Source organism: Pan paniscus, chromosome 22 (assembly GCF_029289425.2).
Source record: "Pan paniscus chromosome 22, NHGRI_mPanPan1-v2.0_pri, whole genome shotgun sequence".
In the NCBI taxonomy this organism is placed as follows: domain Eukaryota; kingdom Metazoa; phylum Chordata; class Mammalia; order Primates; family Hominidae; genus Pan; species Pan paniscus.
Window position 1 is genome coordinate 32,118,085 of NC_073271.2, and position 27,593 is coordinate 32,145,677.

General features: G+C 44.4%; 1 protein-coding gene and 1 pseudogene across 6 annotated transcripts in view; both read right to left on the reverse strand.

Moving 5' to 3' along the window:
* Nucleotides 1-27,593, reverse strand: part of SETD4 (SET domain containing 4) — a 77,405-nt gene that overhangs the window by 11,856 nt on the left and 37,956 nt on the right. For 2 of the 6 annotated variants that reach the window (XM_055105243.2, XM_034947973.3), the window contains one exon: nucleotides 9,309-11,367. The exons of 1 other annotated variant lie outside the window; for it this stretch is intronic. In XM_055105243.2, coding sequence (XP_054961218.1) covers nucleotides 11,287-11,367 — 81 coding nt within the window. In that variant the 3' untranslated portion in view covers nucleotides 9,309-11,286. 3 more of the 6 variants (XM_063601368.1, XM_055105241.2, XM_034947971.3) reach the window with 2 other exon arrangements.
* LOC134729735 (large ribosomal subunit protein uL23-like) lies at nucleotides 17,487-18,014 on the reverse strand (annotated as a pseudogene).

Sequence of the window (27,593 nt, forward strand, 5' to 3'; positions counted from 1 at the left end):
ACACCCTGCGTCAGGTGCCCGTTCAACTAGCCAGCCCCCCACAACCACACATGTTAGGGGAGGATCAGCAGGACCTCAAAGGTGAAGAGAGGTACTGTTACTGGAGGAAGAAGTGCTAAACACACCAAAACAGCAGATACCTACTGGGTACTCCCCGCCTGAGGGATTTCTACACAGTTAACCTAACAAGGTCAAGAATAAAAGGTATGAATAAGCTGAAATCACTTTAGAGAGGAGTTTCTGAAAAAGAAGATGCTAAGATAAGACCTTAAAGTTCTCCAAGAGGATAATACGGAAAAAAGACAAGGAACTAAGACAACCAAGAAATAGAAGTATAGGAATGAAAAAGACAAAAGAAATAAACTAAAGAGCAATAAAAGTTGTCACATAGGCTGGGCGCGCTGGCTCACGCCTGTAATCCCACCACTTTGGAAGGCCGAGGCCGGTGGATCATCTGAGGTCAGGATTTCGAGACAAACCTGGCCGACTTGGTGAAATTCCATCTCTATTAAAAAGACAAAAAATTAGCAGGATTAGCAGGCAGGTGCCTGTAATCCCTACTCAGGAGACTGAAGCAGGAGACTCACTTGAACCCGGGAGGCAGAGGTTGCAGTGAGCCAAGACCACACCACGGCACTCCAGCCTGAGCAACAGAGCGAGACTCCATCCCAAAAAAAAAAAAAAAATTGTCACATAGTAGCACCTCCTAACTCTACATGCATTCTTTCATTTAATCCGCCTAAACAGCCCTGAAACAATTCTGCATGATTGATTATCACCCCCACTTAGAGAAATCTGAGTTTCACAAAATGAAATCAGTCACCGAAGGTCATTCAGCTAGTTACGCAGCTGGATTGGAAATGTAACCTAGGTTAGACTGACCTCCAAGCCCCTCCCACCCCCTTTTATGTCTCTCTGCCCCCTCCCCACTATACTACCCCCGCATCCTGCAGAGTCTGAAGGTCAATCACGAGGACTTTGGAGCTTGTGTGAATATTTTTGAAAATGTAGTAATATCCATATCAGAAGTTCGCATGTAAGAATTCAATAACTACTTTGAGTTTAACTGGAATGGTGGGAATTGGAAAGCCAGGAAGGTGTGAGGTAGGGCTTCCCACATGTTCATGCCATAAGCATCTCTGTGTGCTTGTTAAAACTGCACCATCTAGGTCCTCATCCCCAGAGATTCCAATTCTTTGGGTCTGGGGTGAGGCCCAAGAAGTGCCACTGCAACAAGCATCAGCTGTCTGAGGTCATCCTTCAGAAACCCTGGGGAGAGACCACGGAGGAATTCATGATAAGAGGCTGTGATTAAAGAAAAAAAGGAGAAAGGTGTTGCATTCTAAGACTGTGAGAACTGGAAAAGAAGAAAAAGAGATGTGTCAAAGGCGACCACTAAATCTACTTATCTGCCTTTGACGATGAATGTAGTCTTTATCCCAAGAAGAGAATATTCTGGAAGAGCTGGGCAACTGGTAAAAGGAAGGGGAGAGGGGGGAGGTGCCTCCTGCATCACTAAGTGGCAAGATACCAAACCTAAGCTAAGGCTTAAAATAATCATTAATACTTGATTTAAGTTTATAAAAGAGTAAGGAATGAAACTAAGAGGAAAGAATGCACTAAGTCAATGTTATTGATTTACACTGTGAAAGAAATGCCAGAACTATTATTTGGATGTCAAAATAACTCCAAGAAGAGTACAAGGCTGTTTTGATAATTTGAAACCAAATACCTGCTTTCTTTGAGATGAGGCTTTCAGACATAGAGCCTCCTTAAATCCCACTGCGATGTTCTGCGCAGGTCATATTTCCTCTTCAAAGGTTATTCCCTGTTAAATTATCTGCAATTTCAAAAAGAACAAGTCGTTGTCCCACTTTGAGTCCCCTTCTCTTAAAAGCATGTTTTGACTAAGATTAATTTATAGCCCAAGGAGATTTGGAGAAAGGAAAAAGCCTTGAAATTGCAAGTAAAAATAAGTAAGAATTCCGGTCGCTTCTTAAATATCAAGTAATGTTGTTTTGGGAATAGGACCAGATTTGCAGAGCTACAGGTAAATGGACTGACTGTGGGATTTGCAGCGTCCAGAAGACACTTCGGTGGGGGTGGGGAATCTAGCTCGATGCTGCAGGGTGTGGAGGAGTCTTATTGGGAGCCAATACTGGGCAATTTGCTGAGCCTCTCAGCAGTTCACCAGACAAGAAGCGGTAAAGTAGGAAAAATGAGGACGAAGATGCTCAGCGCCTTCTTGGGAGTGTTGGGAGGCTAATGAGTGAATGCTTGTGAACACTTGTGAAGGGGTTGGTCAGCAGGATGGCCTGGTGCATTTGACTTCAGGCTTCCAGGAAGCACGCTTGTCTCCAACTGTGTCTTGACCACTCCTATCACAACGGATGTGCTCACTGAGAGTAGCAGCATAGACTAAAGAAGACCCTTTATGGATTTTCTCTGATTTTTCCATAATAATTTCTCATTTGCGCTTTTTCTACGCTTGCCTTTACGTAGGTTTGGAATCTCTGCATCAGTCATATATGTAGCACTTGCTGAACAAACCAATAACTAGTTATTTGAGGACAACTGAAGGGGACCCCGCAGAGCCTGCCAGGCAGTGCTAACAGTTCTAGGTTTCTCACCCACCTTAGAAGACAAACTTCCTTCTACCTCTTGGCTTTTACATATACTCACTTTGATCATTCCAATTCCAGTGGGTTTTTTTTATTATTCAAATGACTGGAAGGAAAAGGTGTTTTCAATAGGGTAAGGTATTAAATGCACAGTGGCTTTGATCTGTTGGCATTTCCTGAGTCCTTGGATTTTCAACTGTGGCCCAATTCTTACTTCCTTAGAAAGAGGATCTGTTAGTTTGCTGAGGCTGCCATAACAACATACCATAGACTAGGGGGCTTCAACAACAGACATTAATTTTCTCACAGTTCTGGAGACTGAAAGTCCAAGATCAAGGTGTCCACGGGTTTGTTTCCTCCTGCGGACTCTATCCTTGGCTTGCTGATAGACACCTTCTCGCTGCATCTTTGCAAGGTCACCCCTTTGTGCATGTACACCCTGGTGTCACTCCTTTCTTTTTTTTTTTTTAGACAGAGTCTCACTCTGTCACCCAGACTGGAGTGCAATGGTGTGATCTCAGCTCACTGCAACCTCCGCCTCCCAGGTTCAAATGATTATCCCGCCTCAGCCTCCTGAGTAGCTGGGATTACAGGCGCGCACCACCACGCCCGGCTAATTTTTGTATTTTTAGTAGAGACGGGGTTACACCATGTTGGTCAGGCTGGTCTCGAACTCCTGACCTCATGATCCACCCACCTCAGCCTCCCAAAGTGCTGGGATTACAGGCGTGAGCCACCACCCCTGGCCCACTGCCTTCTTATGAGGACACCACCCTTATGACCACATTTAATCTTAATTATCTTCTTAAATGCTCTTTTCCCAAATGCAGTCACATTGGGGGGTTAGGACTTCAACATGAATTCTGTGACAATACAATTCAGTTCATGATAGAGGATAACCCAGAAATATTAACAGAGTCAACTATTAAGACTCTGAAGAGGCCGGTGTGGCGGCTCACACCTGTAATGTGAGCACTTTGGGAGGTCGAGGCAGGAAGACTGCTTGAGCCCAGGAGTTCAAGACCAGCCTGGACAACATAGTGAGACCTCATCTCTACCAAAAACCTAAAACAAATTGTCCAGGCATGGTGCCATGCACCTGTGGGCCCAGCTACTCAAGAGGTTGAGGTGGGAGGATTTCTTGAGCTGGGGAGGAGGAAGCTGTAGTGAGCCGTGATCACACCACTGCACTCCAGCCTGGGTGACAGGGCAAGACTCCGTCTCAAAAATAAAATAAAATCTGAGGCAGGAGAATGGTGTGAACCCAGGAGGCGGAGCTTGCAGTGAGCTGAGATTAGGCCACTGCACTCCAGCCTGGGCGACAGAGCGAGACTCCGTCTCAAAAAAAAATAAAATAAAATAAAATAAAATAAAATAAAAATCTGTAGAATGGTGGAGGGGTTTAAGGTATTACTCTGTTACAACTTGATCCATAATATATCAATGTACAAATACCACGGGTTAAACCACACCTCTAAAATAAATCAACTATATATATAATAAAATCCCATATGCATGGGAGAAGATGATACTATTTCTAGTCTTTACTTTTTTATATAATTGAAAGGGACTTCCATTCAATCAGAAACGCTTGGACATTCATTTTATACCCAAATGATAAAGTATGTCAAAATACACGTCTTAGAAACCACTTGTATTTAGCTTCTGATGGGAGAAAAAAAATGTGGATACAGCATTTAATAAATAAGGTATGAGAGCTTTTCACTCAATATCCTTATGATCCAAAAATCTGCTGCTGCTAAACTTAAAAGCAATTACTGTTTTATAAACAGTGAAACATAATTCAGAAGGCACTTAGTCCAACATGTGTAAAATCTGTGTAAATCATCAAAAGTGACTAGCTGATGGAGATTTCTGGTTTCTGGCACTAAATCGCCATTGGCCTATGGTTCTTAATATTTTCCTTCGTCAAGGTACATGACTATAAAACTCCATGAGGATTGACAAATACCTCTTTTGCAAATGGGCTAACGTAAAATACCTCTTTTGCAAATGGGCTAACAAATACCTCTTTTGCAAATGGGCCAAGAGGCAGTCTATAACATATGATCATTTAAGGGAGACGTAAGGTCCTGGAACTAAATTGTCCTAAATTGTGTTAAACTACATGCCCACGACAGATTTAACTCATCCCTACTGACAGATTTTTCTGAAGAGTATAGTGCACAGCCTTTCTGGCAGCTCACAACACTTCTACCAGGCACTCCACAACTGACACCATCAAGGTGAAAATATGCAGGTGCCTTCTTAGCCTAACCAATACCATTAGCTCAGGTTTCCCATTTATCTTTTTATCCTTTATTATTTTCTCCTTGCGTCCAGCATTGGATTATTTTCTTTTAAGTCATATTTCTTTATATAACTACACTTTCATCCAATGCGTGCCACCTCCCATGGAACTTGTCTCCCTTTTTTTGTTTTTTATTTGTTTGTTTGTTTTTTGAGACGGAGTCTCGGTCTTATTGCCCAGGCTGGAGTGCAATGGCGCGATCTCAGCTCACTGCAGCCTCCACCTCCCAGGTTCAAGCGATTCTCCTGCCTCAGCCTCCCGAGTAGCTGGGATTACAGGCATGCGCCCCCACGGCTGGCTAATTTTGTATTTTCAGTAGAGACTAGGTTTCTCCATGTTGGTCAGGCTGGTCTCGAACTGCTGACCTCAGGTGATCTGCCCTCTCAGCCTCCCAAAGTGCTGGGATTACAGGCGTGAGCCAGGAAGTTTTCTCTTTAAGCTTCTCCAAAGCTGGAGAGTTATGGTGACTAATATCTACTAACAATCATTAGCCAAGTGTGATGATAGAAAAGAAGACATAGTTGTGAGTGAAACACAAAAAGAAATAGTGCATAGTACAGACTTTTTAGGAAAAATATTTGTATACTTATGACATATTTTACCATAAGGCACCTGATTCAACACAAATATGGCTGGTGATGGCATCGAATTGGGAAAGCACTCATTGTTAACACCTCCTCTAAAGTGTGAAAAACTCAGGTCATTTTCTCTTGACAATGGCACTGAGGTTCTGAAGAACTTCCACAGACAGGCCCTGTACTCTCCAATTTCTTTTCTAATTGCTGTTACCAAATGATTGACCCAAAAAAGCAAAATATAGGAACATTAACTACATTCTCTTACTGGTAACCTGATGGCATTTTACTTCAGTAAGGAATATTTACAGTGAGCAGTATAAAATATTATATTGATGTCCAATTTCCAAGTGAAAATGACTTGTTCACTGGGTTCACCATATGCTTATTTATAGGCAACACTGGTATGAATTATCATCATTATTCATTCATTAATTCATTCAACAAATATTCCTTGAGTTTTTACCAGAAACTATGCCTGGTCCTGGGAACACATTGCGAGACAGGCAGACAGGATCCCAGCCTGCAGGAAGCTTCAGTCCAGCATCAGCACTAGAAGGGCAGCAGTTTAGAAAGTGAAAGACTTTACCCGGGGCTTGGAAGCTGGTGCCGGTGGTGGGGGCAGGAGGGGGACGGGGGAGGCAGTGGGGGAGGCAGTGGGGGAGGCAGTGGGGGAGGCAGTGGGGGAGGCAGTGGGGGACGCAGTGGGGGAGGCAGCGGTGGGGGAGGAGGTGGTGGGGGGAGGAGGCAGTGGGGAGGAGGCGGGGGGGAGGAGGCGGGGGGGCAGGTGGGGGGGAGGAGGCGGGAGGGAGCAGGCGGGGGGAGGTGGGGGGAGGTGGGGGGAGGCGGGGGGGAGGAGGCGGGGGGGAGGAGGCGGGGGGAGGAGGCGGGGGGAGGTGAGGGGGGAGGCAGCGGGGGGAGGCGGCGGAGGGGGAGGCGGGGGAGGGGGAGGCAGGGGGAGGCAGGGGAAAGGGGGAGGGGGAGGCAGGGGAGGCAGGGGAAAGGGGGAGGGGGAGGCAGGGGAGGCAGGGAAAGGGGGGAGGGGGAGGCAGGGGAAAGGGGGAGGGGGAGGCAGGGAAGGGGGAGAGGGGGGCAGGGGAAAGTGGGGAGGGGGAGGCAGGGGGAGGGGGGAGTCGGGGGGGCGGAGGAAGGGGTGCGGGGGTGGTGGGGTCTGGCGGTGGTATGTGAATAACTCCTCCTCTCTTCTCAGGCCTAGTCCCAAGGCGCAGCATGCGTCAGCAAGACAGCAGAAGCAGGAGGAGAGCTGGCGGGAAGACGTGCACCCCTTGGAGACCGAGAGAGAGGCCGTCTGTCTACCGCGTAGCAGTTACATCAGACTGAGATACTTCCTGTTTACAGGAGACTATAAAATTCCTGCCCCATGCTCATTTGGGGCTGACGCCATTTTAGGCCTCAGCCCATCTGCACCCAGGAGCTCACTAAAACAGTGTGTTGCTCCACACCGCCTTGTTTTGCTTGTTGGCGCGCTCTCAGGGTTCCAACCGATCCAAGAGCCTTGCAGAAAGCATTAACGTGCTTTTCTCTTTGGCAGAGTTTCTCTTTGCTCTGATCTTGGAGACATCCCTCTGCCTAGTGGAAACATAAGGAATACAGAAAGAATGCAAGGAGATAGACCAACGTGAGATTCTCCTTCATGCACTGAAGAGAACGATGTTGCAGGAAGAGCCAGTCTTTCAGGCTGGGCTGGTGACCTGAGAAAGAATGTCCAGCTTTTCTTCTCCACTTGGCATATCAAGAGCCAGGCGTGGAAGACTAAAACAGGAAATGTTTATAAAAACTGTTCAGCGGTTCACCAACAAGAAGTGGTAAAGTAGCAAAAATGGGGATGGAGATGCCAGGAGGAAAGATGCCAGGGGTAAAGTGGGAAAATGGGAACCTGAAGCCAGGAGGTCAAGCCAAGCCAACAGGTGTCCTGTTTTTCAATGAGTATATCCTGTTTTTCCCCATGTGTCAGGTTATAGAAAGAGCAACCTAACAGGCTGCCCCATATACCAATCCAGAGCTTGGACATGTCCTAGCAAATTCGACAGCCCAAAAAGCAGTCTGGGCTGGGGACGGTGGCACGCCTGTAATCACAGCACTTTGGGAGGCTGAGGCAGGAGGATCGTGTGAGGCAAGGAGTTTGAGATCAGTCTGGGCAACATAGCAAGACCCTATCACTACAAAAAAATGAAAAATTAGCCAGGAGTGCCGGTGCATACGTGTAGTCCCAACTACTCAGGAGGCAAAGGTGGGAAAATCACTTGAGCCCAGGAGTTGAAGGTTACAGTGAGCTATGATCACACTGCTGCACTCCAGCTTGGGCAATAGAGCAAGACCCTGTCTCTAAAACTCTTTAAAAACAAAAGGCAAAAACATTTCAAAGGAAACCTTGAAGATCAGCTGTCCCAGGCCACTTCATTCTCCCATGGCAGAGACCCTGAGCTGAGAGGCAGTAAGCCAAGTACCTCCCTGGCCTTGTGGATCCCAGCCTGGGGTCTGCAGGTAGCAAAAGCCAGCCAGGGAGAGATAGCAGATGTGTCCCCGAGATAGTGCCTGAGCCCAAAGAGCAGACCAGAAGTTCACCAGTTACAGACAGGAGAATCAGCATGGGAGGGAAGCTGTGTAAACACGCAACCTCACCACACACCCTGCAACATTTTAGGGACAAACACAAGGGGCAGCGCTTTGAGCACGTTTCTCTTTGGGCTGTTACCAAAAGAAGCTATGTAAATTCAACGGGGACTTTTTAAATTAAATTGGATGAGACTAAGATTTAAACTGGATGGGATTAGAAGTCATATTTCACCCAATAACCTGTGGAGTGGGTTCAGGAGAAGACCAGATCAAAGTAAAGGCGTGGTGGCTCACACCTGTAATCCCAGCTATTCGGGAGGCTGAGCCAGGAGAATCGCTTGAACCTGAGAGGTGGAGGTTGCAGTGAGCCAAGATTGCACCATTGTACTCCAGCCTGGGGGACAGAGCAAGACTCCGTTTGAAAAATAAAGAAAAGAAAACAAAGTAAAGAGTTACATTTTCTCTGTAGCATGACTTAAATAGATTACCTGGCCAGATGCAGTAGCTCATGCCTGTAGACCCAGCTACTCTGGAGGCTGAGGCACGAGGGTGCCTTGAGCTCAGGAGATTGAGGTTGCAGTGAGCTATGATCTCACTGCTGTGCACTAGCCTGAGTGGCCGGGCAACACCATCTCTAGTTAATTAATTGGCTAATTAAGTAATTGGTGCTTTTCTTGTCCCCATTTTACAGATGAGGAGGTGGAGCACAGGATGGATGGAAACTTTCCACAGTCACAGAACTAATAAGTGGTGCTGAGGACTCAAACCTGGGGAAGCCCACTCTAGAACCCATGCTGGTCATCCATATCCCCAAGGCCCTGGTCAGAACACAGCTAAGCAGATGGCTTGGGTCATCAGGACGTCCATTACATCCAAAGGAAGACAACCTGTGACGTTTCAAAAGCCAAAGTCCCCTACCAGCCAGTGAAGCTACCTGATTTCTCAGTATCTTATGCCCAGTGACACGATCTACCCTCAAAACTTAAAAAAAAAAAAAAGGGAAACATAAACACATAACAGCAGCAGCAATAATTAAAGATGAGATGAGAACAATTAAGAAAAAAGGAAAGGTCTCCTGTGACTGTTTTATTTTTAGGGAAACAGAGAGGAAGAAGAATGATTTTTCTTTTGATGACTCTATATCCAACTCTGAGGTTTGATTAAAGAAATGACCTTGAACCACAGCAAAGAAAAATAAAAGACAATTTCCAGTAAGTATGCCAGTTCGAATTAATGATTTACTTTTTATTTTTAAACTGAATTCAGCAGAGATTTACATGCATTACGATGATTAACATCTGAAATTTGACCTTGAAATAATCTTTACATTGTAAATTCTTAATGATCAAAACAAGGTTCTCAGTGATTAAAACATATTAGTAATTAATTATTAAAGGAGAATAATTGCAAATACAACATTCCTAAAATCTCAAGGCTTTTAAAGCATTTGTACAAATGACTGGACATTTTTTAAATTTGAAAAAAAAAAAAAAAGCCCTCCATCTGATTCTCATTTTCATTGTCAGTGCAACAACAAAAAAGGTATGCACTTCTCTTCTCATTTTCCATTGTCTCGCAAGCTAGAAATTCTCACGACTACCTTTGATCCCATCAAAGCCAAAGAAAGAAAAGAAAATAGTTCTGTACAGATACATGACATTAAAAAATAATCCCAAAAACTTCTTCTCTAAGGTTAATAAAAGGTCGGCAGTTTTGATCACTTTTAAAAATCAATTTATAAATAATTTAGTCACTTGTAGATGGGACATGATCTTCCTGCTATCCCTAACTACTCTGATGCCAAAACTGGTCATAGCACAAGTGGGGCTGCGTAGCAAACTGATCCGCCCAAATAATTTCTACTGGGTTATAAGATTTTAAGAAATAACCATGTCTCACACCATAGAGAAAAACAATTCAACCAGATATCTGTCCCATCTATTGTAGGTACTCTCTGTCAAAGCTGTAACTCTTTTTAACTTGGATGGTCTCACCTAGAGTAGATTTCTTGTTGACAGAAGGAACCCCAGAATGTGTACAGGCCAGGGCTGATTGTGACTACCCCTGGCCAAGGTTGTCCCAGGGCCAGGACGAGGGCCACACAGGTGCACTAGCCTCCCAAGGGCTGAGCATGTGTGGTCAACCATCTGGAGGAAGATAAAAGTGCATCCCCTAAATTCTGCCCAATCCAGTCTCTTGTCCATGGAGTTTCATTAGAAGTGACAAAGTTGAATGAAGAAAAACAAAAGGCAACTTGCTGGAGCATTTCATCTCTGTCATTTTCTGCATTGTCAAACATTACTTTTTGCAATTTGCTCTTTGTTGATCTTTATCTTTTTTTCCAATATAAAGGTGCAGTATTTGAAATGGTACCTGTATTAATTTTCTATCACTGCATAACAAATGACCATAAACCTAGTTATCTTAGAGCAGTACAAATTTATAATCTCACAGTTTCTGTAGGCCAGGAGCCCAGCACATGTTAAGTGGATTCGCTGCTCAGGGTCTCACAAGGCTGAAATCAATTTGCTAGCCAGATTCATCTTCATGTGGAGGTTCAACCAGGAAAAGTGCCATCTTCAAGCTCCATCAGGTCAATGGCAGAATTCATTTTTCTGTGGCTCTATGATTGAGGTCCCCATTTTCTTTGCTAGCCATCATCTAGGAAGCATTCTCAGTGACTAGAGGCTGCTTTCAAGCCCTTGACACATGGTCCCCTCAATGGGCCCTCTCCACTTCAGATCTATCACTTCAGAAAGGATCTAGACAGTTAAGGACTCACCTGATTAGGTCAGGCACACCCAGGATGGTCTTTCTTTTAATTGCCTCATAATCAGCTGATTTGGGACCTTGATTATATCTACAAAACCCTTTCACATTTGTCTTATAACATTGTATTCATTGTCCCATCCACACTTAAGAAGGAAGGAGATTATATAGGGTATGTTCACCAGAGGCAGGAATGGGGGCCATCTTAGAATGTTATTTGTTGCATTCCTCTGGAGAACCCTGGCACATACACAAGGTTAGTGCATGAGTTACAATTCGGGTCCGCTGTGCATCTCTCCAAACCCAATCTGTCCTGTATTTTAACTACCTTCACACAAGGGGCAAGAATGTTAACCCTCAAGGATGCTGAAATATTCAGTTCAGCCTAGAGGACTCCGGCAGACTTGAATTCCATGTAACCTTGAGGTTGTCATTAGTTTACTTTACCCAGAAACCAGTGACTGTCACTTCTCCCTCGGGAGACTTTTCTGTAGGCACAATTAGTGTTCTCAGCCTGATGACACAGAAAGTGGAAGACAATAAACAGAAAATGCTCCTGTTGCAATGGATATGATATTAACTATCAGACATGCTTTCAGCTGCAAATGATTAAAACCCTAAGCAAACGAGGCTTAAACAACAATGAAGACATGTCCATACGAGGTATGGAGACAGAGAGGCTCCAGGTTAATTATTCAATTACTCATAAAGTACATGGGTTCTTTCCTTCTTTCTCCTCTGCCACCCTTAGGATGTTGACTTGGGAATATCTCCCACTATATTCCCAGAGAGGCTGCCATAGATCTAGGTATCACACAGTGATGACATCTAGAAGCACAATGTCCTTCTCACTTGCCTCTTTTTACCTTTTAGAATAGAGGCTAAGAGCTAAATTGCAGTGCAAAATAGTGAAAAACACCAATGCTTCACAAATTCTTCCACAAAAAGAAGATGAAACACCTCCAAACTCACTCTGTGAGGCCAGTATTACCATGATACCAAAACCATAACAAAGATATTACAAAAAAGAAAACTATAGGCCAATATCCTTTATGAATATAGAAACAAAAATCCTCAACATAATACTAGCAAACTGAAAACAGCAACATAAAAACAGGTTTATGTACTATGACCAAGTGGGATTTATCTCAGGAATACAAGGTTGGTTGATATGAAAATCAATCAATGTAATACACTTTAATGGAATAAAGTGCGAAAACACATGATCTGACATGAAAAAAGCATGTAACAAAACCCAACACTCTTCCATGATAAAAAACAATGAATAAAGTAGAAATAGAAGGGCACCTGACAAAGGGCATACACAAAAACTCATAGTTAATATATTTTTCACTGTAAATTTAGAAATTATAATTGTATGTATTTATGAAGTACAAAGATTTGTGATATATTTATACAATGTGGAATGATTAAATCGAGCTACTAACATACCCATCACCTCAAATACTTATCATTTTTTTGTGGTGAGAACATTTGAAATTTACTCTCAGCAATTTTGAAATATACAATACACTATTGTTAATTATAGGCACCCTGTTGTGCAGTTGGTCTCCGAAACCTATTCCTTCTGACTGAAACTTTATACCCTTTGACCATAACCTCCCTGTTCTTCTCACAACCCCAGCCTCTGGCAACCACCTTTCTGCTCTCTGCTTCTGTGAGTTTGATTGTTTCAGATTCCATATACAAGTGAAATCATGCAGTATTTGTCTTTCAGTGCTTGACTTATTACATTTAGCATAATGTCCTCCAGGTTCATCCATGTTGTTGCAAATAAGAGAATTTCCTTGTTTTTTAAGGCTAAATATTATTCCATTGTGTACATACCACATTTTCTTTATCCATTCATCCACTGATGAACATTTAGGTTGATTTCAAAACCTGGCTATTGTGAATAATGCTGCAAGGAACACAGGAGTGCAGGTATGTCTTTGACATAGTGATTTCAAATCCTGTGGATATATTCCCAGAGATTACTGGATCATATGGTAATTCTATTTTTAGTTTCTTGAGGAATCTTCATACAATTTTCCATAATGGCCGTACTAAGTTATATTCCCATCAACAGTGTACAAGGGGTCCCTTTTCTCCACCCTTGCCAACATTTATCTTGCATCTTTTTGATAATAGCCACTCTGACAGGTGTGAGGTGATATTTCATTGTGGTTTTAATTTGCATTTCCCTAATGATTAGTGATGTTGAGCACTTTTTCATATAGCTGTTGGCCATTTGTATGTCTTCTGTTTTTTTTTTCTTTTTTTTGAGACAGAGTCTCTCTCTGTTGCCCAGGCTAGAGTGCAGTGGCATGATCTCAGCTCACTGCAACCTTCACCTCCTGGGATCAAGCGATTCTTGTGCCCTGCCACTTGAGTAGCTGGGACTACAGGTGTGTGTCACCACACCTGGCTAATTTTTATGGGTTTTTGGCAGAGACGGGGTTTCACCATGTTGGCCAGGCTGGTCTCGAACTCCTGGGCTCAAGTGATCCCCTGCCTCGGCCTCCCAAAGTGGTGGGATTACAGGCGTGAGCCACCGTACCCAGCCTGTATGTCTTCTTTTAAGAAATGTTTATTCAAGTCCTTTGACCATTTTTAACTGTATTATTTGTTTTCTTGCTATTGAGTTGTTTGAGTTCCTTATAGATTTTGGATATTAACCCCTTATCACATGTATGGTTTGTAAATATGTTTTCCTAATTTATAGGTTGTTTCTTCACTCTGTTGTTTCCTTTGTGGTGCAGAAGCTTTTTAGTTTGAAGTAATCCCATTTGTCTATTTTTGCTGTGCCCGTGATTTTGGAGTCAAATTCAAAAAAATAATTGCCCAGACCAATGTCATGCAGTTGGACCCTTATCTCTTAACATATACAAAAAGTAATTGAAATGAATCAAAGTCCTGAATGCAAGAGCTAAAACTCTAAAACTCTTAGAAGAAAAGAAAAATAAGCATAAGCCTTCATGACCTTCAATTAGGCAATGGTTTCTTTGATATGACACCAAAAGCACAAACAACCAAATGAAACAAATAGATAAATCGGGCTTCATCAAAATCAAAAACTTTTGTGCTTCAAAGGACACTGTCAGGAAAGTGCAAAGGCAACCCACAGAATGGGAGAAGATATTTCAAATCATATATATCTGTTAAGGGTCTAGCATCCACAATATATAAAGAAATCTTACAACTCAACAATAAAAGGATAAATAATTCAATTGTTAAATGTAAATCAAAACCACAAGATACTTCCTCACACCCACTAGGACGGCTTCAATGTAAAAGACAAAAAACAAGTGTTGGTGAGGATGTGGAGAAACTGGGACCCTCATACATTACTGGTTGGAATGTAAGATGATGCAGCCACTTTTTTTTTTTTTTTTTAAGACAGAGTCTTGCTCTGTCACCCAGGCTGGAATGCAATGGCATGATCTCAGCTCGCTGCAACCTCCGCCTCCCGGGTTCAAGCAATTCTCCTGCCTCGGCCTCCCAAGTAGCTGAGACTACAGGTGCATGACACTATGACTGGCTAATTTTTGTATTTTTAGTAGAGAAAGGGTTTCACCATGTCGCCCAGGCTGGTCTCGAACTCCTCACCTCAAGTGATCTGCCTGCCTTGGCCTCCCAAAGTGCTAGGATTACAGGTGTGAGCCACCGTGCCTGGCCTGTGCAGCCACTTTTAAAAACAGTTTGGCAGTTCCTCAAAAGTCCACTCCTAGTTATATATCCAAGAGAATTAAAAACACATGTTCACACTAGAACTTGTATAGAAATGTTCATAGCAGCATTATTCATAAGAGCCAAAAAGTGGAAACAACCTAAATGAATGTTCATCAACTGATGAATGGACAAATAAAACATGCTATATCATACTATGGAATATTATTCCACATAAAAATTAATGAAGTACAGATATATGCTGCAACATGAACTTTGAAAACATTATGCTGAGTGAAGAAAGCCAGTCAAAAGGCCATGCATTGTATGGTTCCTTTATATTCCTTTATTACGTGACCCAGATCCCTTTATTATATGAAATACCCAGCTTCCTTTATTATATAAAATATCTAGAATAGATAAATTCATAAAGACAGAAACTAGATTGGTGGATGCCTAGGGCTGAAGGGAGGCTGTGGTAGGTAGTGACTGCTGATGGGTAAGGTATTTCTTTTGGTGGTGATGAGAATGTTCTGGGATGAGAGAGTAGTCATAGTTGTACAATGTTATAATTATACTAAAAATCAGTGAATTTTGCACTTTTAAGGAGTGAATTTTATATGTGGATTATATCTTGATTTCTTTTTTTCTTTGAGACGGAGTCTCGCTCTGTCACCAGGCTGGAGTGCAATGGTGTGATCTCGGCTCACTGCAACCTCCACCTCCTGGGTTCAAGCAAATCTCCTGCCTCAGCCTCCCAAGTAGCTGGAACTACAGGCACGTACTACCATGCCCAGCTAATTTTTTTGTATTTTTAGTAGAGACAGGGTTTCACCATGTTGGCCAGGATGGTCTCGATCTCTTGACCTCGTGATCTGCCCACCTTGGCCTCCCAAAGTGCTGGGATTACAGGTGTGAGCCACCGCACCTGGCCTATATCTTGATTTTTAAAAACATAATGAGAATTCGAAGTTCACAAGAATGTTCTGAAAGGGATGTGGTGAGGATAAGAGAGAAATGAAGGAGAAGGGGTGAGATCATGAGGAGTACAGGCTTATGGGCTGGTGCAATGGATGAGAAGTCAGTTTCACAAGCACTGGAAGGCCTTGACACACAGAGCTGCTAAGGTGCAATTTTAAGTTGATGCTGCTGTGTGTAACAGGGTTCCCCCTCCAATCCCTCTTCTGAGACTGAGGACACAAGCTCAGAAAACAGCAGGGAGCCTTTGGTGATTACACCTAGAGAGGAGAAGAAAGGCATGGACGCTTAGTGTAAAGTGTGTTGGAGTGACGCAGTGAAGGTCTTAATACTCTCAGCAGGCCGGGTGTGGTGGCTCACGCCTGTAATCCCAGGACTTTGGGAGGCCGAGGCGGGTGGATCACTTGAGGTCAGAAGTTTGAGACCAGCCTCAGCAACATGGCAAAACCTCATCTCTACTAAAAATACAAAAATTAGTTGGTCATGGTGGTGGGTGCCTGTAATCCCAGCTACTCAGGAGGCTGAGGCAGGAGAATCGCTTGAACCCAGGAGGTGGAGGTTGCAGAGAGCCGAGATCACGCCACTGCACTCCAGCCTGGGCGACACAGTAAGACTCCGTCTCAAAACAAAAAACAAAACAAAACAAAAACCTCTAGTAGAGATTGAAACTCCTGTGGGAGCCGTGCTCCCTTCAATAGCATACTGCTCCAGGATAATCCACCCTGTGTCGGAGTTGTGAAAACAGAACTCCTCAGGGATCTGCTATATCCAAACTATTCCAGAGTCCCAATTGATGAGCTTTTACTGCAAAAGCCATTGAGAAACAGATTCTTTTCTCAGTGCTCTTCTGAAGGGTGAGCAAATCAATTTACTTCCTAGATGTGTCAGCTGAGTCAAGTTACCCAGAAAGAAACACAGGAGAAATGAGTCCCTGACAAGGCTGGGTGGAAGTTCCGTCCACTGCTGTCAATCCTGCATATTTTGTTCCAATCCACTATTTCTTTAAAATTGCTGAGTAAAATGTTGGATATGACTCAGGCATCCCGAAAGTCTCAAATCTCTGAATATTCAACATCAATTTAAAGAAGACACAAGATACTGGGCTTTTTTTCCCCATTGTCAAAATATGGGGCGTATGCCATTGCAAGTTGAGTATGTAAAAAACCATGATGCTATTTTATAGTCATGGAATCAATCACGAGAATTCACAGTCTTGTGAACAGGGACTTCTCATATTTGATAAATGACTTGATTGCTGTGTTTCTGATTAGCGGCTTTTCAATTGCATTACAAATGTTGGAAACATCCATTAGTCAGTATTTAGCAACATTTTAGGAACTGATTAAAGTGAATCAGTGTTTCAGAAACATAGAACTACTTGTGCTGTGAACTCAACAGTGAAGATAACCAACAGATCCTTTGGGAAGAGAGAAATAGACAAGAATCTTAAGCCACCTTCCTTTTGTTGTTGTTGTTGTTAGAGACAGTCTCACTGTCACCCAGGCTGGACTGCAGTGGTGTGATCGTAGCTCACTGCAGCCTCAATCTCCCAATCTCAAGCAATCCTCCCACCTCAGCCTCCTAAGTAGCTGGGACTACAGGTGCACACCACCACACCTGGCTCATTTTTTTTTTCGAATTTTTAGTAGAGACGAGCTCTTGCTATGTTGCCCAGGCTAGTCTCAAACTCCTAGCCTCAAGCAATCCTTAAGCCTCAGCCTCCCAAAGTGCTGGGATTACAGGCATGAGCCACTGCTCCCATCCCAGGCCATCTTCTGCATGTAATTTAATTTCTGCAGGTTTGCCAGTTGGCTTGTCACTTTTACCCAGAAGTATCTGAGAGAGAGAGAAAAAAAAAAAAATTAAAGCAGGTGTGGGGCAAGAGGGAAGGCAGACACAAATGCAATCCAATGTTATAGCAGAAGATCACTGCTTAGATTGTCTCCATAGTTCATCTTTGCTTTGGTTTCCATCTTAATTTTTTTATGTGAAAAGATATACATATATTTAGAATTAGCCAGCTGGACTCAGTTTAGATGATCCCAATTTTGTTGGCAACATCCAAAGCATCGTAATCAGGAGCCAGTGGAACATATGCCTTCTTCTCTCCATCAGGCTGAATCAGGGTGTTGACCTTGGCCATGTCAATATCATAGAGCTTCTTCACAGCCTGTTTGATCTGGTGCTTGTTGGCTTTAACATCCACTATGAACACAAGTGTGTTGCTGTCTCCTATCTTCTTCATGGCCGACTCAGTGGTCAGCAGAAACTTGATAATAGCATAGTGGTCAAGCTTGTTTCTTCTGGGGGCACTCTTCCGAGGATATTTGGGCTGCCTCCAGAGTCGCAGTGTCTTGGGCCACTGGAAGGTGGTGACGTGTGGATCATTTTTTTTGTGGCTGTGGACACCTTTCAACACTGCCTTCTTGGCCTTTAAAGCCTTCGCTTTGGCTTCGGCTTTAGGAGGGCAGGAGCTTCCTTCTTTGCTTTCGGTGCCATCTTGTGAAAAGCCCATCTTAATTTTTAAATTGAGATTGGTAAAGTTTTTCTATTTCTTCATAGTAAATATTTTCAGCTTTGCAGGCCATACATAGTCTCTGTTGCAACTACTCAACTCTGCCTTTGTAAGAACGAAGCAGCTATAGGCAATATGTAAATGAAGGGTGTGGCTGTGTTTCCATGAAACTTTATTAATAAAAACAGGAATCAGGGGCCGGGCACGGTGGCTCATGCCTGTAATCCCAGCACTTTGGGAGGCCAAGGTGGGAAGATCACTTGAGCTCAGGAGTTTGAAACCAGCCTGGCCAACATGGTGAAACCCTGTCTCTACAAAAAATACAAAAATTAGCCGGGTGTGGTGGCATGCACCTGTAGTCCCAGCTACTCAGGAGGCTGAGGCAGGAGAATCACTTGAACCCAGGAGGCGGAGGTTGCATGCAGTGAGCCAAGATCGCACCACTGCACCCAGCCTGGGTGACAGAACGAGACTCCATCTCAAAAACAAAAACAAAAACAAAAAACAGGCATCAGGTTGGATTTGGCCCATGGGTCACAGTTCATCAACCCAGCTCTTCACTATGCTAGAATCAAGAGCCATGATTATGTTTTACAATTTTGATAGCTGCTGACATCACTGATTGTATGTCATATTTACCCTACTTCAGACCAACATTTATTTCCTTTTCTTTTTGTACATTGCCAGATTACATTGCAATGCTATATCACAAATTTGGAGGTACCACATTTTAATGGGAAGGAAGTATTACGATATGGAGACAAATATACATCACTCCAAGCCTCCCCACGGCTATCCTCTACCCCCATGAAAATGAATGATTGTGGAGGAGTGGAGCAAGTTTTCAGTGGAAATAGTGAAATGATTCTAAATTCCCTCTGTTTCCACTGAGCATGGTGGTTCACACCTGTAATCCCAGCACTTTGGGAGGCTGAGGCGGGTGGATAACCTGAGGTCAGGAGTTCGAGACCAGCCTGACCAACATGGTGAAACCCCATCTCTACTAAAAATACAAAAATTAGCTGGGCATGGTGGTGCACGCCTGTAGTCCCAGCTACTCGGGAGACTGAGACAGGAGAATTGCTTGAACCTGGGAGGCAGAGGTTGCAATGAGCCGAGATACCACCACTGCACTCCAGCCTACGTGACGGAGCAAGACTCCATCTCAAAAAAACAAAAAACAAACCAAAAAAACCCCCCAAAAAACAAAAGAAACGCTTCGCTTCTCCTCCTCAGTCCTTAACTTCCTCTCTTCTTCCCCTTTCAGAGTGAGATTTTGAGTGGTAAGATTTGGGGAGGCATGTTTTGATATTCCTTGTGATTTTGAATGGGAGGCCAAGCAGGGCTTCAGGAAGTGAAGCCCAGAGCTGGTGTTCCTGGGCTTGGTGACAGGTCCTGGGCCCCTCCCTGTCTGAGGATACCATTCTATGTGTCCCCATCACAACTCCGAGGTTTGATGCTGGTGGAGCTGACTTCTTCCGTGAGGGCTTCATAGTCTAATTCTAGCACACTCTCCATTTCTCAATGGACCACTCCAAAAAGCTTCCCTCGAAGGATCAGTCTGGCCAAGAAAAATTTGCATGGCCCTGGGTACCACCACCTGCACAGCTCCAGACAACCGCAGAATCCTGATGCCTGCTCTATGTGGGACCATGAAAGGCCCTCTCGACGTTGTCCTGCTCTCAGATTTCTTTTTCCAGAAAGTTCAGCTGTGGCTCCCATTTCTACTGCTATGTAACACTGCTGTGCTCAGGCTGGGGAAGCCCCTAATTTTCCAACAGGGAAATAATCTTGTACATTGAGACCAACCGTAACGTTATCCCAAGCAGCTACGAGATGTGCACAAGTAATTTGTTATTAATCCAAATTTAGCCTTCTCCCTGACATAAAATTAAATTATGCCTTCAAAAGCCTAAAATGGCTTAAACATTATCCCTAAAATAATGTCACTTCCGATGTGCTTTCTGTAGTGAAAAAAAAGAAGTTAGGTGAGAATGAATGAACCACCTATGCTTCCCCTCACAACCCAGAAGCCCTTGATCCACAGTGAGCAGCCGTGGGAACTACAAATTGTTCTGCTGCTTGCAAGGTGTGGTTTTATAGTTTCTGTTGTTTTCTTTTGCAGTTCATTCTGAAATATATTCTTCTTTTTTTTTTTTTTTTTTTTTTTTTTGAGACATAGTCTCTCTCTGTTGCCCAGGCTGGAGTGGAGTGATGCGATCTCGGCTGTCTGCAACCTCCGCCTTCCAGGTTCAAGTGATTCTCCTGCCTCAGCCTTCTGAGTAGCTGGGATTACAGATGCCCGCCACCACACCGGGTTAATTTTTATTTTGTATTTTTGGTAGAGATGGGGTTTCACCATGGTGACCAGGCTGGTCTTGAAGTCCTGACCTCAAGCTATCTACCCCCCTCAGCCTCGCAAAGTGCTGAGATTATAGGCGTGAGCCACCGTGCCCGGCCCTGAGATAGATTTTTAACATGAAAGATGTCAAGGCTAAACACACGTGTGAGTAACCCCTGCACTGCTGATGAACAAATCTGCCACCCTGCCTCTCTCCAAGCAAAGAGGAGAAACCTGCCATCAGGCTGTATGAACTCTTCTTTGCTTTTTTCCAGTATTGTCATTCAGATTAGCTTTCATGCACGTACCACAAGAAAAATCAGATGTCCTGGATTTGTCCTGTGTTCCTCATCAGCAGAGGAAGCCACTAGCAGCCCTTACGAGAATCAAGGATACTCTACTGGAACTCTTCTTACATAGCCAAAAATGTGTGAATTCCATTTACTGTGATTTTTAACAAAAATGTGTTTATTTAAATGTGTTTACTGTGATACTCGCTTGCTTAATTATTTATTTTATTTATTGTATTTTTGAGACAGGTTCTCACTCTATAGCCCAGACTAGAGTGCAGTGATGCGATCCTAGCTCACTGTAGCCTCAACCTCCTGGGCTCAAGCAATCCTCCTGCCTCAGCCTCCAGAATAGTTGGGACTACAGCTATGTGCCAGCACACCCAGCTAATTTTTTTTTGTGTGTGTGGATACGGGGTCTTGCTGTGTTGAGCAGGCTGGTCTGAAACTCCTGGCCTCAAGTGATCCTCCTGCCTCAACCTCCCAAAGTGCTGGGATTACAGGTGTGAGCCATCACTACCCTTGACCTGTTTGCTTAATTATCTGTGGAATACAGAAAAAGAAAAAAATCAATACTCTTTAAAAAAAAATCTAGTCCTTAAAACACATTTTTAGACCAGCCACATTGGCTCACGCCTGTAATCCCAGCACTTTGGGAGGCCAAAGTGGGTGGATCACTTGAGGTGAGGAGTTCAAGAACAGCCTGGCCAACATGGCAAAACCCCATCTCCACTAAAAATACAAAAATTAGCCAGGTGTGGTGGTGAGCGCCTGTAATCTCAGCTACTCAGGAAGCTGAGGCAAAAGAATCTCTTGAATCCAGGAGGTGGAGGTTGCAAGGAGCTGAGATTGCACCACTGCACTCCAGCCTGGGTGACAGAATGAGACTCTGTCTCCAAAAAAAACTAAAAAATAAAATACATTTTAAATGATTTTCAGTGACTAGTTTTTGGAGACCTTTACATGGCTGCTTTACTCATGTGGATGAATGTGTTTATCAATGTCCCTGGGGAAAATAAAAGCAGCGTTATTTGTCTTACTTCCCTACCAGATTTTTGATATTTTCTCAAAATCAGCTGGGTGCAGGAGCATGAGCCTGTAACCCCAAGCTCTACTCAGGAGGCTGAGGTGGGAGGATCAGTTGAGTCCAGGAGGTCAAGGCTGCAGTAAGCTATCACTGCACCACTGCACTCCAGCCTGGGTGACAGAGCAAGACTCCGTTTCTTTAAAAACAAAACAAAACAAAAAAATCTTATATTTTCTCAAAATCGGAGTCCACTCATGGGATATGTCATTTTATTAGCTATATATATACATCTATGCCGTTTGGATTTGAATGTCATCCATTATCTGTTGCAGTGGGTTGAATGGTGTCCCCTTCCCCCCAAAAAAGACATGCCCAATCCCTAAGTCCCAGTACCTGTGAATGCGGCCTTGCTTGGAAATCATATCTTTGCAGATGTCATGAAGAGAAGGATCTCAAGTTGAGATCATCCTAGATTAGCTGTGTGAGCCCTGAATGCAATGAACCTTATAAGACAAAAGGAGAAACAGATACAGAAAGAGACATGGGAGAAGGTGATGTGACCACATAGGCAGAGATGGGAGTGATGCAGCGGCAAGCCAGGGAGCCCTACGGATGGCCGGCTGCCACCAAAAGCTGGGAGAAAGGCAGGGAACAGATTCTCCCTGAGAGCCTTCAGAGCAAGCACAGCCCTGCTGACACCATGATTTCAGACTTCCAGCCTCCAGGACTGTGCAAGAATAAATGTCTGTTGTTTTAAGCCACCGAGCTTGTGGAACTTTGTAACGGCAGCCCTGGGAAACTAACACCTATGGGTCGAGGCAGGGGAAGAAATGCTGCCCCAGTATAGAGAAGATTTGCTCCAGGTTCTAGGAGAGCCAAAAAGCAGCATCTCATGGCCGTCAGCAAACCCCTGGGAGGATGGCAGACCCCGGGGGGCGAGCAAACTTGCTGGTGGTTGGAGCATGCCTGATGCTATCACTCTGTGGGTACCAAGTACCAGGCAAACAGTTAGGCCTTGTTCAAAGCCAGTGATGGAGAGAGGCACTCTCCAACAGAGCCATCGAAGAGATCATATACTGTATCAGCTCTAGCAGAGGCCAGCAAACTTTTCTGTAAAGGGCTTGATAGTAAATATTTTCAGCTTTGTGAACCACAAACCTGAGTAGTCTCTGTCACACCTACTCAGCTCTGCTGTTGGGAAGTGAAACCAACCATATGCAACTGGCAAACAAATACACGTGAAAATCTTTATTTACACATGCCTGGCTCTATACCCAAAAAAATGTAAACCAGGGACTCAAACAGATACTTATATATGAATGTTATTCTCACAATAGCCAAGAGGTGGAAATAACCCAGGTGTTCATCAATAGACGAATGGACAAACGAAATGTGTAGATACACGTACATCCAAAGGAATAGTATACAGCCTTAAAAAGGAATGAAATTCTGACACATGCTACAACGTGGGTGAACCCTGAATGCATGATGCTAAGTAAAATAAGCCAGACACAAAAGTAAAAAGATCGTATGACTGCACTTACATGAAGTACCTAGAACAGGCAAATTCATAGAGATAGAAAGTAGAAGTTACCAGAAGCTCAGGAAAGTGGGAAATGGAAAGTTACCGATTCACGGTACATAGTTCCTATTTGGGGTGCTGAAAAAGTTTTGAAATTAGATAGTGGGGATGGTTATACAAAGTGTGAATATACTCAATGCCACTGAATTGTACAATTTAAAATGGCTAAAATAGTAAATTTTATGTTATGCATATTTTGTCATAATAAAGTTTGCATTTAGAAAAAAAAATTTCTTTCAGACAGAGTCTCACTCTGTCACCCAGGCTGGAGTACAGTGGCATGATCTCGGCTCACTGCAACCTCTGCCTCCCAGGTTCATTCTTTCTGCCTCAGCTTCCTGAGTAGCTGGAATTACAGGCATGCATCACCACAACCAGCTGATTTTTGTATTTTTAGTAGAAATGGGGTTTTGCCATTTTGGCGAGGCTGGTCTCGAACTTCTGACCTCAAGTGATCCACCCAGCTCAGCCTCCCAAAGTGCTGGGATTACAGGCGTGAGCAACCATACCCGGCTTAGGAAAAAAAAAATTATTTACAAAAATAGAAACTGGCCATAGTTTGCCAACTCCTGGTATAGAGTTTTCTATAACATCAAAGTGGCTCTTGGTATGTGATTGTTCCAGAATTATCCCAGCATAGCAGATATGAGGTGGTACTTCCCATGAGCTCTGCCATCCTCAGTCCCTGGACTGCGTCATTTCCTTTGGGCATGTGCACATACACGCCTGGAACATGGAGGAAGGCATATTAATAGCGGGTAGTATGGATTTAAAAGCCTCAAAACCGTGTCACTGATGCTATGCTCTGTTCCTGGAAGTGAAAATGCACAGAGGAACCAGCTGGTACAGTATGATGACAACAGGTTTAGGGTACCCAGTCACCATTCACTGCATGGCCTCAGTCACGTTATCCCTGCTCTCTGGGCCTCAGTTTAATCAGACGATTCTCATTTGCTGGCTATATGATGTCCTGCTCTAGAAAAGCATGTAGCTTAGAAATGAGACTGCATGTGAAGGTATTACACCACCCCCTGTGGATGGCTGCCACCATCCTTAAGCATATTTTCATCCAGAAGAATAAACATCCTCAGAGAAATACACATGAAATGCAAAGCTTGAAGTCATAACTCAATGCATAACAACCTGCAAACCAGTACAGGCTTATGAGCTAGCTAATAAAATAAATCATAGTCGTGTTTTTAAAATGACTTTTCATGTGTTGTCATTACTTCTCCGACGTACTGTAAATTAACTGTGAAGTGCTACTTCCTGCAGGGAGGTTTTCTTCCCCCCCCCCCCCGCCAAATATAAAGAGGTTGTAAGGCTAAAGAATGCAGACATGCATCATGTCTGCGAAAATCATTTTTTAAAAAGATCAAATGTAATATTTTCTTTCAACATGGACAACTGCTTTGAGATTTTCCATTCATGCAGCCTTGAACACAGCCTCCAGCGTTTGCCAATTACTCCTGACAAATACCATTTGGGCCTGAGTGATGTTGTAAGTGAAATAAAACAGTGGAAGGAAAAAAACCAGAACATGATAAAAGGAATTTTTTTTGGTCTGCTGAGAACTTACTGTAAGTTATACATTCAGGAGGGAAGGCCCTGCTTCCTGCCAGTGACGGACTCCATGTGAGCTGGAGTTTGAAGGTGACTTTTGTTTGACAGTAATAGGAAGGGAAGACAAAACTCAGTTTTCATGTCCCTTGAAAGGGAGTCAGCCCTTTTTTCTCCCTCATAAAGAGGAAAAAAAGTATATAAACAAAAGAAGAGAAAAAGAGGCACTAGGCCCTGTTCCCTGTCATTCTGCACAATACGCACTAATGGCTGAAAACAATCCCATGAAATCAGCCTGGCCAGCATGCCCGGGCGGCCAGCAGCCCCACCTGCCTCCGTACCTGAGCTCTGAGCATGTTAGAACCAGCTGAAGGCAACCAAAGCCACAGGAAAGAGAGGGCACAGCCAACTTTCAAATTGCAGTCATCTGGTCCCACCCCCACCCCCCTACCCCCATCTCTCCTGAAGTTTCCTCCTTTTTTTTTTTTTTTTTTTTTTTTTTTGAGACAGAGTCTTCCTCTGTTGTACACGCTGGAGTGCAGTGCTGCAATCTCGGCTCCTGCAACCTCCACCTCCTGGGTTCAAGTGATTCTAGTGCCTCAGCCTCCCGAGTAGCTGGGATTACAGGCACCCACCACCACACTCGACTAATTTTTGTATTTTTAGTAAAGACGGGGTTTCACCATGTTGACCAGGCTGATCTCAAACTCCTGATCTCAAGTGATCTGCCCGCCTTGGCCTCCCAAAGTGCTGGGATTACAGGTATGAGCCACCGTGCCCGGCCAAGTTTCCTCCTTTTCTGAGGTTCCTGTCCCAGAATCTATGATGGCCAAGACAAAGCAAAGGTGAAGACTGCTCCCCCTCCACCACTGCCTTTCCCAACATCCTTCTCTGCTTGTTCTTTAAGATTCCAGTGAAATTCAACCTTGACCTCAGTGCTGTGGGGAATCAGAGAGTAGCCAGGGGAAACGACTGGAAAGAGGCTGGGTGGTAACTGGGCAGTGGCTCATGCTTGTAATCCCAGCATTTTGAGAGACAAAGGTGGGAGGATCGCTTGAGGCCTAGAGTTTGAGACCAGTCTGGGCAACATGGTGAGACCCCCGTCTCTACAAAATATTTTTAGAATTAGCCAGGTGTGGTGGTGCGTGCCTGTAGTTCCAACTGCTCAGGAGACGGAGGCAGGATGGTTGCTTAAGCTCACGAATTTGAGGCTGCAGTGAGCCATGATTGGCCATTGCACTCCAGTCTGGGCAAAAGAGCAGGACCCTGTCTCTCAAGGCTGAGAGGGTACCAAGTGCCCACATGGTATCCAGCAGACCAGGACCCAGAGCTGGTCTGTCTATACCAGCCACGAACCTTGGACAAGGAAGGGACTTTGCTAGCTAATAAAAATAAGCTGGACTGACTGACTGAGCTGGACTTTCCCCATCTATTGGGAGGAGACTAGTGTAGCCACTGAGGATGAAACTGATTCAGGGCTGGCAGCCTATCGTACTGTGCTGGCACCTGGAAATGCTAAGTCAATGCCACGGTCCAGTCTGAACATTCTGGGACCCCTCCACTCAGGGTGCACCAGTCCTAATGCACCTGTGGAGCTCAGCGATTTTGTAACCACACTGCTGCACTGGGATCTGTTTTTCCCGGTGAATGAAAAACTCACAAATGTGAGTGATTTAGGCTGGAGGTCCGCAGCCCCACGGTGCAGAGGCTCCCCAGCATGTGGTGTGAGTAAGGGGCTGGTGGCTTTCTGTCCAGCTGCCTCCCACTTCAAGAAGTCTTTGGCAACTGCCATGCCCCAAAGTAAAAGGGGCAAAACCATGGTCATTGTGCTGATAATCGGGCCTCGTGGGTCCTCTGAGCAGAACCCCAGCCCCGCCTCACTTTCTGTAAATGAGCCATCTCCACTGGCACCTCGTGTCAAGGAAGGGTGAACCACGACAGGGCTAAAGGGATTGCCAATGGACAGCCCAGAAGACAGGTCATAAACCGCCCAACTGGCTCGATGTCTGGAGTCGGTCACACCTCGAAGACACTGTTTTTCTAACTTTCACGTACACGGGAATCTTGTTCCAATGCAGATTCTGATTCAGTGGGTCCAGGGCAGGGCCTGAGATCCTGAATTTCTTTTCATTTGTGTGTGTGTGTGTGTCTGTGTGTGTTTGTTTGTTTGAGATGGAGTCTCGCTCTGTCGCACAGGCTGGAGTGCAGTGGCACGATCTCGGCTCACTGCAACCTCCACCTCCCGGGTTCAAGCCATTCTCCTGACCTCAAGTGATCTGGCTTAGCCTCCCCGGGTAGCTGGGATTATAGGTGCCATCACCACACCCAGCTAATTTTTGTGTTTTCAGTAGAGACGGGGTTTCCCCATGTTGGCCAGGCTGATCTTGAACTCCTGACCTCAGGTGATCCTCTGCCTCCCAGAGTGCTGGGATTACAGGTGTGAGCCACCACGCCCGGCCGAGATCCTGAATTTCTAATAGGCTCCCAGGTGCTGCTGATGCTGTGGTCTGCAGATCACCCTGTGAGGAGCAGGGTTCTAAGGCAAACGGCCCCAATCAACAAAGCTGAAAGCACTTATTTAGCTTCCTGGGGGACATTTTTTGGTGGTAGTGGCCTCCTTTATAGACGTTTGCCCTGGTGACCTATAAAAGAAAGAAGATAGATCCTAGCAGTTGCCCCCTGCCAGTACTTTTCTCCTGCTGGTATCAGAGACACTGCCTTCTAATACAGAGACACAGTATTTCTCCTCTCGCACGATTGCTGCCATGGTTGTGAGTC